Below are 14030 nucleotides of genomic sequence, written 5' to 3'. Positions count from 1 at the left end.
TACAAAATTGCAAATTTTGATAATTATTTCAAAGGATTAATGAATCTGTGAAATTTAACAAACAGATAAGAAATACAATGAAAAATTACAGTAAAATTTATTTTCTACTACTTTATTTGTTATGAAAATTTCCATTTTTTTAATTAATTTAAAAATATTTTATTTAAAACAATTTTTGCATTATAGTCTAAGATCCCAATTAGGATCGACCTTCACCGATCTGTTAACCGGATGAAAGTTATTTTTTATGAAATATAAAATGTTAACAAATATCCCTGCAATGGGTTGCCTAAAAAAAAGTGGTCCAGACTACTTTTAGTGAAAATATCAAGAGTAAAATTTTTAGAAATTTTTCACTGACTTTCACATCTAACGAATTTTGATCTACTCGAAAGTAAAAGCCATAAAGAATATGCAGCAGCTATGCTGTCTGCCTCTTTTCGTTCACTATTTTCGCATTTATACAAGTTGTGAATAGTAATTACGTTCATCTGTTAATTCATTTCCTCACATATATAAATAAAGATAATTTTATTGCAAATACGGTGGTATATGATTGTCCACAAAATATCAGTCAAAAAATAAAATTTACAAGCTTTCCAAGTTTTGATATTTTATTAAAAGTTGTCTGGACCATATTTTTTAGGACAACCCACAACAGGGATATTTGTAAAAATTTTACATTTCATAAAAAATAACTTTCATTCGGTAAACAGATGGGTGAAGGTCGACCTTAATTCGGATCTTGTACTATTATTTGATTGTAATTCTTAAAAGAAGGCTCAAATAAAAAATTTTTAAATTTTTTTTTCTATTTGGCCTAAGGAATTCATTTCTCGAGATGCGACGTAACTTTCTATATACCAGAAAAATTCTGAAAGGCAAGCTTACAGATATCAGAAAATGATCTTTCTATATTTTGTTATATTATACATATATGTCCTTGAAATTCAACAACTACAATAAAAAAATGATTGAACAATCTAATAAGAAGAATTTTATTAATAATGGAGATAATATGAACAATTCCGACCTTGCAAAATATGAAATTCTTATTAAATTAGCTGTTCAATTATTTATTAACTTAAAAGAAAAAATCAATCTTAAATAACAGCATAGAAAAAATAATAAATTGTAGTTTTAGAAAGTTTTAGCACTTGAATTAAAAAATTATGAGATTGTTGATAAAAACATATTTTTTACTCTTTAAAACCGGCTTTTAAATGTCAATTTTCTATGCAGCCAGATGAATAAAGGTGTTTTCATTAACAAATTCCAATCAACAGTTGCAATCGCTGTAAAATATAGTGCAGTATGGAGGTGTAACCGAAATGTTTTCTTAGAAATCTTGTAGACTGTATGCTCATTATCTTCGTACGTTTACGATAAACAAAAAAGATTTTGATATTTGTAATGGAATATTTTATTTGTAAACATAGTGGTTCGTAGAGCGTAGAGCGATGAATCTCAATTTAGAAGATACTAGATTTAATAATATTAAAGGCAAATATCTATCTAAAAGTATAGAAGGCAATTTTCTAAATGCAATTATTATCACACAAATCTTGCCTGTTCATTTAATAGCTTTAATAACGAGACTTACCATAGAACCAGCAATCTTTTTCACCAAAGCGTGGTCTTAGAAAATTATATCCTTCCTCTTCCGGAAGTCTATTTACAATGGCACCAGTTCCAGCAATTAATAATGGAACACCCCATGCGTAAATTTCATATAAACGTAGACGACATGCTTCTTGTCCTTTTTCTAAACTAGCTGGACGTAAATCACTGTAACAAAGCAAAGAACAAAATTAGAATTTATAAGAAGAATGGCTAACGGAAATTTTTTACAAAGAAAATAATCAATATGATATTTTCCCATCAATCCAGTTTTACAAAATCAAATCAATACAGAATATTATTGATCGATGTCCTATCCTCGCTTAGATCAACTTCTTGCAGAACAAAAACAGTTTTTTGAAGAATATAAAATGAATAAAAATATAAAAAATTACTGTTAATTTAATAAATACAAAACAAGTTAAGTTATAAAGTAAGTATTTATGATTTTTATGAACAATATCAGTTGTTTTGTTAAGTATTAATTAAAAAATAAGAACAGTTACTTAATAAATATTAATGTTAAGTTTGAGAAGAAACTGCATCAATGATGGTATCGTAGTAAGTTGTCAACTGTAAACAATATCAATATAACATCATCGCAGCATAGAGAATTAGAAAAGATATAGTCCGCCAACATTAAAAATATTTATATATGAAACGTAAACGTAAAAATTGTTTGATTCCTTTCCTCATTTTCAAACAGGGAAAAAATTCAATTCATGATCTACGTATTTTAAAATTTCATTGTTCAAAATTCTAATCTCGAGGATAGCAGAGGAAAAGAAACTAACTTTAAGCCCAACACTGAACCCTGTGGCTGTTAAACAGATACTTGGGGAATGTAGTGTTTAGGAAGATTGTTATGTAATACATCCAAGTCCATTTCGAATGGGATTGCTGTGTTGCTGATTGCTGGGATTGTCGAATTGCTGATTCTAAATAAACAAACAACAGAGTTTGCTTTAAGTAAGGATGTGCATTAGATGATTTTATGAACACCTATACCAAAAGTTTGGTTGTAGCATCAATATACTTTTAAAGCGTTATAAACTAATGACTTGATAAATTTCAAATATACAGGGTCACTGGAAGATTTTAAATACACTTTTTAAGGCCCATCCAACATACTTTTCACAAGGCGGATCTCAAAAAACGTATATTTCTGTCTATTTTGATTTGTGAACGAAAAACGAGTGTTCGGATACAGTAACCATTCTGACATTTCAGTATAATTTTAAAAATTATCAGTTAGCCAGGGATTTTGAATTGCCAAGAGTGATTTTCTTTAACTTTTCTGTAGAACCCTTTCTTACTTGAATAGAAAAACTTGGATGTTCTTTATAAATTTATATATATAAATTAAAACGCCAGTGACGTCAATACATCGTTTTTAGCAACGCCACCGCACGGAGAAATAATAAAATAACATGCAGAATGACAAAGGTTTGTTTCTAAACTTGTTTTCAATATATTATAACGTAATTGCTGAAACATGTGATTTTAGCGTAATTCTGATTGGCTCGCTGCCTCAACGTGTGTACATACGTTACTAACGTATATTTTTTTTATTAATAATTAATATTATCAATTTTTAAAGCGTTACTTAAATATACTTTAGATGAATTATTATTTCATTTATATATGAATTTTTGGTTAAAAAAAATTAATTAAGTTCTCTATTGCATTAAAACAATAGAATTTAAAAATTGAAACGGAATTCTAATACACACACATTAAGTTAGTTTTAGTTAGTAAAGTGACATGGCAAGTTGGAAAAATAAATGAGTATTTAACTTAAAGGTAAAAAAAAATAGAAGGAAGTTAGATATATTACACACAAGACTTGTCAACAATAACGACAACAACTAACTGAGTAACAAAAACAATTTTGAATACTTCCGGTGGAATATGATATATAATATAATAAGTAACTAACCTAGTAGCAATGTACTACATTAAATTACTTACGGTATTCAAAAAAATTTACAAGTCTTTGTCGATATGCGCTTTAAAGGTTGGACCAATTACTTTCTGATTTCGGTATTAAATCATTGATAAATTATTGTAAAATCTATTTTCTACAACTATTTAAGAACAACTTTCTAGCTTAAAGTTTTCGTCTAATGTTTGCCAATTATAAACCAGAGTGAGGTTTTGATTGAACCTGAACACTTATATCAAATGCAATATCCGTATAATGTGTGCCTTTGAAATTAATATTTTTCGTTTGAAAGATTTGTCTCGATAACATTTATTTTTCGAGTGTAACGTATTTGTCAAGCTGCCGACATATGGGCTATAACGACGAACGCATGCATACACATTTTTATTACATGTACATACTTTTCAGTTAAATTTTAAGTCTTATAAACTTTATATTAAACCTTATTACTTATATATCGGTTATAGTGACCAATTGTCGTTGGAATTAGTCTGCAACAACGATCAACATATACACAAATACTTTTACTTTAATATAAAATATGTACACATAGCTTATACCGATAACTACCATCGGTTATACCGACCATAATTGTTCTTATAACCGACGAATTTTGAGAAACAATCTTTTTTGAACATATGTTTAAAATTTTTAGTTACATTTTCTTATTTCTATTTTCGAGACGAAAACAATAGCTTCTATCGGAAGTTTTATAAATATAAATCTTAAATTATATTACTTAAAAGTCATAATTAATGGTCTATGATTTTAAAATAAACTTTCTATATCATTTAACATGGTTTTAAGTTTTTTTTTTCTTATATTGAACAAAAAAATTTCTTAAAGAATGTTTTGTTCGATGTTAAAGTTTCTTGGTACAAAATATTGGACAATTTATTTGATAAATCGAGTGCTGTTTATTAAATAAATATGCCGCTTAATGCATATGGTATTTGATAAATAGTGACTGCGTTTGTCTTTTAAACGAATGCAATTATTCAAAGTTTAAAAAATGTAAAGTTTAAAAAACATGCCTTTTTAACTTAGAACTTTAACTTTTTTAAATTCAGCTCAGGTTCAAAAGTACTAAGACCTAAAGAACATACTTGAAATTAAAATGAGTTCTTTGAAAAAAAAACAACACTTTTCGTTTGAAACATTTTTCCAAAAATGAACAAATGTGACTGAAAAAATTAGATGGATGATAAACTCTAGCGGTTAATCGTTTTTTCATTAGGTTTTCAATTTTACTTTTGCGGTTTTTCATTAGCATTGTAAGAAACTCAATGAAAAATGGGAAAGCTAAGATGGCATTCTTATTCCTTCTTTCCACTCAACAAGCTTTGTTTGCAATATTTTTATGTAGGAAGACTCTACGAGTTATTTACCAGAAGAGACAAGACATTATGTTACAAGTGAAATTTACAAAATTTAAAATAACCCCGACAAATTTTCCAAACTGAGTAGATTTGGAAGATCATCGCCATTTTGTAGTTTTTTGGGTACGGAACTCTAAATTCGCACTTGAAACATAGCTAAGAAGACATTCCATTAAATTACCTTTCAAACAAAAACAAAAAAATCAAAATCGGTTCATCCGTTTAGGGGCTAGGATGACACAGACAGACAGACAGACGCACATGGCGGTCAAACTTATAATACCCCTTTTTTTTTGTTCGGGGGTTAAAAAAGAGAGCATATTTCGTTGAAATTAGCTTTCATGAAATCCAGGGTGAATTTGAAATCCAGAATGAATATTCTTGAACCGAGAAAAAGAAAATTTCATAAAATAAATTAAATTTTCACATTTCATAAGACATAATTATGCAATCAGTTTTCACGGTCGAGCAAAATAACTCAGTTGCTCTGTTGCCTGTTATTAAATTAAAGTGTTTTCCATAATTTAAACTATTGATATTATTAGAATTGATGTTATCACTTCGTATGGAATTTTAATTATATAATTACTAAAAAAAAAAAGATGATGAACAACGATTTGAAAAACTTCTTTTTTTTAAAGAATAATAAGTATTATAGATTCATTTGTTTTAAATATTCTATAAAATTTAATATTCAGCGATGAAGATAAAAATCTTTACAATTAGTTATAATTATTTTAATAACATTATTGGAGGTATTTAATAATAAATAGGTATAATTTTTACTTTCATATATTTAATATTATAATAACAATAATATTTTTGTACTTGGAATTTCAAATTACTTCAATTAAATATATTTATTTGTTGAGGAGCAAATTATTATAGATTGCAGTATCTCTAAGTAGAAATCATTTAGAGATACGGTCATTACCAATCATAATCGTGTGGGTCTCTGACCTATGATGTCACACAGAGTCTTTAACAGTGAGTAAGCTCGTAGGGTAAGAGCATAAAAGCACATTTCCATATACGATCTGCCAAGCCCGACGATATAAATGGGGTTGAACTAGCGTTGGTTTACGAGTCTTTGGCTTGCTAACCCTTTTAAATACCTTACCAGCCTTGCCCCTCTTGGTCAAAGCTAATAAATCGAGCCCTAGTTTGCCAACCGTTTCACATTCATTGGGAAAGGTTTATAAATTAAGTATATGGCTTCTTTTTAATTGAGAAACTAACTGTCTTACTGACACTGAAACACTAAAGGTTTCGGTAGATGAAGTTGTTGAGCAACACGCGATTAATATGCAGAGGTTTTATTGGCGAAAAATTGATCTAGCAAGTTTTTATTTTAAGAAAACGTCGTTTTCTCTTGGAAACGGGTCCAACGATTTTCATGAAATTTAGTATGCAGGGGGTTTCGGGTGCGAAAAATCGATCTAGCGAGATTTTGTTTAAAATAAATAACTAGCAAAGCTCGGTCATTCAGGTACTTTGATTTATTGGACAAAATCAAAATTAATACAAACTTTCAATAAAAGCTTAAAGATATCATAAAATTTCTATTTCAATTTTTAGAGTGGCGATGGTAATTTTCTTCAAGTAAGTTATTTAAAATTACATTATTAGTTTATTAAAATACTAACAATCTGTAATGATAAAATTAGTGGTTTTATAGGGTTATGAGAAAAATTTTTATTTGTGAATTCAACCTTGCCATTTTTAATAGATTTTTAGCATGAAGGTCGCGTGAATACCTTTTTAGTAATAATTATTTTTCAAATAAAATTCACAAACTATGTATTAGTTTTAATATATTATTACGATATATAATATATTTTCTAAAAATATGTTAATAATTTCTTAAGGCATAATTTCAGACATATGCATATTATATGTAAATATATTATTAAGCAAAAGTAATTTTAATAAGAATGTTGTCTTTTATATTTATTTCAATGTAAGTAGATTTATAATAAAAAAATATATATTTAAAATATTTCAGATATTTGCAATTTAGTAAATTCTGATTAAAAATAATAATTAATTAAAATAATCAAAAAATTCGACATCGATATAACTTATTAAGATATAACAAGCAGTTGATATCAACAAATATTCAGCAAAGCTGTCTCTGTTCATAGGATAAAAAACTATGTCCTGAAATCAGACACATATAAATATCGAATAGCAAATCCTTAAATGAAACATCACCAACAATTTCAATCTTCATTTTCCAATTTATAAAAATTTGGAAATTAATGTTATGAGATGTTGAATGTCCAATCAAACAGATCCTTTTAATACCATACTCTAAGACGTAGTCCAATGACAAAAACTCTAACGAGGTCCAAAAAAACTAACATGCATACGCTCAAAACCTTTCCTAATCTTTTATTGTGGCTGTTGGAAAATTTGAATTATTAAATTTGGTAGCCAAAAAGCGAGAACAAAAATGATCTAAGTTGGATAAAATATATTTATTCTTATGTAGATAGATAAGATTAAAAAATTCGAATTTTAAATACATTTCTAAGTAGCACAACGCAAAAATATTTCAATTAGAATTAGTGAAAACTTGGAAGGTAGAATTTGTGGAAGGTAGCTGGGGTAATGTAATACATAATACAATGAGAGGAACGGTAAAGGACGAAATAATTGTAACAGAGACAAATATCAGTGATCCAACCAACGTTGCCGTAACTCACATGTTAAGGATATACGAGTCCCAAGGAAATTTTAAATAATGGTAGATGGATGATATGTTTCCATGGATTTCTCCAAAACTAGTCAATGGAAGAAAAAAACCATGTAAATTAAAGTTAAACAGACATGGTAGTGAGGTCACAAATTTAAAAAAAAAATACAAATTTTCAATTTTGGTGATGAATTATGTTATAACTTGGCAGTATAAGACAAAAAGTAAGAGTAAAATTTTTCGATATCAGGAGTAATTTTTAAATTATCGAAAATCGAAAATTTTGTTTAATTATTTAGCTCTCTATATTTCGAAAACCAAGACAGTTATCGAAAAATTTTATTCTTATTTTTCGTCTTCATTCATGAAGTTCAATTCATAACAAAATTCATCATCAAAGTTGAAAATAAGGTACAAATAATTTCAACCCTAAATCTAAAATTGCCTTGGTACTACCCCTATTAAGGCCTTAATAGGTTAATATTAAGCATTTTATTGAAAAAGTATTAACTAGTAAAACTAATAAAAGTAATGCATAAAGCTCATCAGTACAACAATTATAAAACTAAATTGCATGCCAGCAAAACATTAAATAGAATGTTTTATTAATGTAAATTTCACAATAAAGTACTCAAAACTAATCTATCATTTTTTAGTGTATTTAAAGATTTCTTAATAAGTTTTCACACAACATCCCATATAGTTACCGCCTAAAAAGATATAATCACATCAAAATTTTGATATATTACATCAAAAAATTAACTTTTAAAATAGATTACATTTTAATTTGACCTTGAAGTAATTATACTTAACACATGTAATTAAGCCTCATCATCAACTTGTTAAGAAATAACACCTGTATTTATTTATTTTTTTATCACATTCAAGTAGGTATATTATATTGCAATATAATATGTATTAACGTATTTTTTTAAATATCTTAAGCCTATTCAAACGATAGCTAGAAAAAAAACCCATAAACGTATACAGATTATCAAGAATTTAAAGACGAGAAATGTCAAAGAGTTTATACAAGTAGAGAACGTCAGATCCTAAAACTTGCGATATGATGAATGAGAGAGAAGACTGACAGTGAGTTTTCCTGTGCCCTTGTCTAATCTATATGTCGTTTGCTACATATTGTTTACATTATTGGAGAAACACAAAATGCATCATATGATTATGACATATGACTACGGCTTATCGACATGCGACAACTTATCGCATCTACTTACAGGCGAGCAGATCCCTTGCATTCTCTATGTATACAAACTCTTTGGGAAATACAGTTAAGGTTAAGTTGAAGAGTTTTGGAAGCAGTATTTACATAAATTTTAAGTCCTGAGATCACTCCATCTTAGAATTTGTGTAAACTCTAATCTTAGAATCGATGGTATCCATTAGACTGTCTTAAACCTTCGCTTTTACAGTATGAAGCTTTTAGCGAAGATCAATATTTTTTTCTCTAGTTCCATTTTGACTAATGGTTGAATTAATAGATGTAGCTGTATATGTGAATATTTTTCCATTTTCCATCAAGAAGTTTCCTATTCGCAAGGGGTAGAAAAAACAAAGGTTTTTCTATCAAATTTCCTAGGTAAACGAAATGAGACTAGAGAAGAATTTTGATAAAACTTGTGAATTTCTATAAAATGTGAAAACAGAATAAGATGCTTAACACCGTCTAATAAAGAAAAAAATCAATTTACAAATTGAAAATAATTTTTTCTCAATTTTAGCTATAAAAATCGAAAATACATTAGAATATGTGATGCTGTAAATATAATTATGACGAGCGTGTGACAATCCACGATAATTATAATAATATATACTTTTACACTTACTAAATACTAGAAAAAAAAACTTTCGTGCTATCGGTTTTTAAAACCGAACACATATTATAAACACGCATGTTTTATTATATTCCATGCGGTAAAGATTTTAAAATTGATGACTATATAAAAAAAATTTAATATTTTAATATTGTTCTGTAAAAAAATGTTATTTTTTTATTCAAGTAATGTACAATATATTCCGACCACAAATATGTTTAGTATGTGTAATTGAGGTTGAACTTCAGGAGAAAAAATGTATATTTTTTATTGTTTTTTTAGCCAGAAGAAAGATCATTTCTAATACTGTTACTTTTATATAATATTATGATATAACAGTTAAGTAATTATGTATTACTGTCACAAATATAAGAAGAAGAAAATTTACTTTTAACAAGTGAAAACAAACAATTGACTGAGTTAATTGTTGAAATACCATGTATAGACAGTGTTGATGATTCTTATCACATTACACATACATAACTGATATTCCCATATAAAACATACCATACAATTTGCGCCTAATTTGCACCTTCACGGGTAAACAGTGATGTTTACGAAAAAATGTTTCAAACAAAAGTTTGAATATTTTTTATAAGAAACATTTTTAACATTTTAACTTTTGTTTTATCTCTAACGGTTTACAAGACCCAATGGACCTATGTTGCTCATTTACGAACTCGACCTCACTTGTTACGTCCCTGAATACGCGCTAAAATTTCAACTTGAAAAATTTTTTCGTTTTTGAGTTATCGTGTTTACAGGCGGACGGGCGGGCGGACAGACAACCAAAAATGAACTAATTAGATGATTTTATAAACACCTATTAAAGTTTTGTTGGTAGCATCAATATTTTTAAGCATTACAAATTTGGGACTTAACTTAGTATACCTTGTATATTACTTATATATGGTATAAAAATTACAGTATCTTAGAATATATTTCAAAAGAAATTTCTAAAATTCTTATTAGTTCTTATTGCTACATCTTGAACGCAGTATCAATCTTGAAAGTTGGGATAGTTTTAGCAGTTTTTTTAAATAACAAAATGACTTAAAATTTTAATGCTTTATGTATGTTGTCTATGAAAGATTTTATGAACTAATCTTTCAAGGATTGAATCGTTGTAGCCTTGTAGAATAAATTTTTATAAGAAATAACAAAGAAATTGTTTAGTTAGTTCAATGAGCTTAAATGGGGTAATCACTGAGGTGTAAAAGTTATATGTTGCTCGACTGAATCTTATGTTATAAGAATATGGTTTTAGTAATTGTAATTTTATCTGCATAAACATATATCATATAATATTAGTAATTACACTTGTCTAATTACTAATTGCGTAATTTTAATAAATTAGTTTTGATCATGTAATTTATAATCGCTATAACAACCTTAAATATTAAATAATATGATAAATTTAATTTTAAAATAATAGGTGAGTTTTAAAATTTTCAATTGCACCCCTTGCACTTTATTCAAGGAAATTTTGTGCAATACAACTTCTTCTTAAGTAATTTCGACGAATCTGTGACGGTTTTCGTAGCACGGGCTTCTGTTATAATAAATTATTTGATTAGGTGTTCTTATACGAAGGCTTGTAAACTCCAGCTGGGCAAAGGGATAAAGCATGTCAAGTAATTAAACGATTAGTGGTTTATGATACTTTTAAAATATTTTCAACACTTTCAAAATCGTGAGGCCGATACAGTATACACCTACATATAAAACTTATTTTTTCCTCACTAAATTCCATAAAAAGTTCAAGTACCCTTCAAAGTTTATTATCATCTCTCCAAGACTCCAAGAGTAGGTATGTTAAAATTTTTAAACGTTGACAAAAAATTTTTTTGAGTGGGTAAATATTATTTCTTTTGTTAACATTTTTGTAAGCAAATTTTTACAGCAAAACACAACAGGTAATAAAAGTAATTATCCATTTACACACCTCAAAGTATTTTAAAGAATGTATATTTTTTATGATTTGTTTGAGCCATAATCAATTCTGTACGTTAACGCCTTAATCTTGACAGTTTAAGAGTTTTGTTTATGAAATTTTTTTCTTAAAAAATATATCTTTTGTTTGCTGAATTTTTTTTACCAAGAATTGATAAAAATATTTGTTTGTACAAAAACTTTCAATTAATTTTTAAAAAAAATTATGTTGGTACAATTTTGTGTCCCAAGTAAAAACTGTTCAAATCATAATATTTGGCCTATTAGGTGTGTCCAATTAAAATTATAATAGAGCGCTTCACGCTTTTACTAATAGTCATGTATGAGTGACTCCTATTTTCTACTTTTAAGGATAAAAAAAAGCTTGCCCTTTAAAAATATTTTTGATTTAAATTTTTATTCTATTTCATTCATTCATTTAAAAAAAAAATTTTTGTAACACACAGGTAAAATTTATGAGTTTCCCTGTCAAATTTACCTACTTAAATTAAGACTATTTAAATTATAATAATTATGCTATGTCAAGTGATTTATCAATTTATTTGGCTAATTTATTGTAATTAATCAGTAGAATGGGCGCCAAACATCTGCGCCGCACCGCGCCATTTGTTTATTACATTGTATAATAACGTCAACAATTCTTAAGTAAGCTATTTTATATACTTAAGACTTAACAAACAACATATAGTCGTGTCATTTTAGCATTTCATAGATAATTTTTTTGTACCTCAACCTATCGAGCTAGTTTTTTTTTTTTTTAAATGAACAGGAAGGTCCATATATCGGAATCTACATCTAACTTTTTGCCGCTAGAAAGTTTTGGTTTTTGCTATGGGCCCAATAGGCTAATCATTAGAATCCATTTTAGAGATGATTTTTGAAAATTTTAAAACCTTGAAAATATAGGTCAGAAACGTATACTCGGGGGTTTTCGGGTCCCTGATCCATATTCCGAAATCAGAGTTTCGATATAATCTCCCCCTCTCGAGGTAATTTACCTCATTGGTCCAAAATTGCAATATTCTGTAAATATTAAACAAAAAGGATCAAAAAAGTATACTCAGGGGTTTTTGGGCTCACTGAGCACGATTCCAAAGTTAGAATGAAGATGTACTCCCCTCTTCTTGGGTTATTCGCTCCACTGGTCCAAAACAGCAGGATTCAGTAAATATTCGATAAAATGGGCCAAAAAAGTATACTCGGGAGTTTTTGAGGTCACTGATCACGGTTCCGAAGTTATAATGGGGATATACTCCCTTTCTTAGGGTTTTTCGCCCTTCGTTGACCTAGCAATGCAATTTTTTGTAAATATTCAATTTGGACCAGCAGGGTGAATTACCCCATTACCCCTGATTTCAGAATAATGATCAGCGATCCCGTAAACCCCACATGTACGTTTCTTGCCCATTTTGTTGAATATATTCAAGGTATTAAAATTTTCAAAAATTACCTATTATAATAATGGGCTTTTTTGGCCCATAGCAATGGCCAAACTTTCTAGCGGCAAGAAGTTGGATGTAAATTTTGATATATGGACCTTCCTGAACATTTAAAAAAAATACTGGCCCGATAGGTTGAGGTACATAAAAACTCTTCATTTTAGCCTTTTTTGATCTAAAATGACTCGTCTAATATAAATGTTTTCCTGTTTTGTAACTTACCTACTTATAATTTTAAAATAAAAATTTTATATATTTAAAAAAATGTTTTTTGTCCGCGTGTCTTTGATGTGAAAATGTTTGAGACGACAAATCGCGGAAAGTTTTTTTTATTTGTTTACACTAATTGTTAATTTTTAATGTAAAATAATTTTTTGTGAATGTATCTGCAATTTTTTTTCTAAAAAAATTAATACAGCTCATAAGTATAATTTTTTTGATGTTCCTACTACCACAGGAAATGGAATTGTTGGATTTAATTTTTCAACGTAAACATATTTCAAACAAAATTTTTTTTTCTTGGTATTATTTCAATGTTTTTTGGAGGGAGTTAAAAATTTTAAGTTATGAATAATAAATGCTTTTAAATTTAATCTACCGTATGACAATTAGATTTGACGAATTTGAGGATTCCGTAAAAAAGAATGATTAATGATTACGAATAGATAACCAGTCAGCATTCGTGTTATGAGCATTTTGCTCTCGCTCGATTTAAAACATAAATAGCTTATTTTTGAAATGGATTATGTGGTTGAAACTTTTTCTATTTTCATATTATTTTATCTACTGTCTACAGTTTTTTTAAATATTTATTTTTTCAAATTCTTCCGAAATTATGAAAATTTCTCTTATTACAAGAGTAAAGGTGTAAAAAAATTTTTGTTGTACTTTCGCTAGTTAAATATAAGTCGTACTCAGTAAATTTAAAAAATGTAACAGAAATATAGTGAAATTAGTTAAAATGAATTTAATTATTCAAATATCATTCAATAATTACGTAATCAAACAATTTTTAATTAGCTAGTGCATTAAAAAATAAATTTATATAAAAATATGTAAAAGTTATGATTTACAAAACTAAAGAATATTTAATGCACGAAATATTTGACGTGTGTGCAGAAGGCGTGATCAAATCTCTCATCACGCTACTAAATATTACTGAAT

The 14030-nt window shown here is 27.8% G+C and overlaps 1 protein-coding gene across 2 annotated transcripts in view; it reads right to left on the bottom strand.

Moving 5' to 3' along the window:
• The window catches only part of LOC123296983 (probable G-protein coupled receptor Mth-like 1), a 136088-nt gene that overhangs the window by 46479 nt on the left and 75579 nt on the right, over positions 1 to 14030 (bottom strand). For both annotated transcript variants that reach the window (XM_044878721.1, XM_044878722.1), the window contains exon 3: positions 1604 to 1788. In XM_044878721.1, coding sequence (XP_044734656.1) covers positions 1604 to 1788 — 185 coding nt within the window. The remainder of the gene's footprint in view (positions 1 to 1603; positions 1789 to 14030) is intronic.

Source organism: Chrysoperla carnea, chromosome 3 (assembly GCF_905475395.1).
Source record: "Chrysoperla carnea chromosome 3, inChrCarn1.1, whole genome shotgun sequence".
Lineage (NCBI taxonomy): Eukaryota > Metazoa > Arthropoda > Insecta > Neuroptera > Chrysopidae > Chrysoperla > Chrysoperla carnea.
Note: the sequence above shows the minus strand (reverse complement) of the source record. Positions and strands in the feature narration are given on the sequence as shown.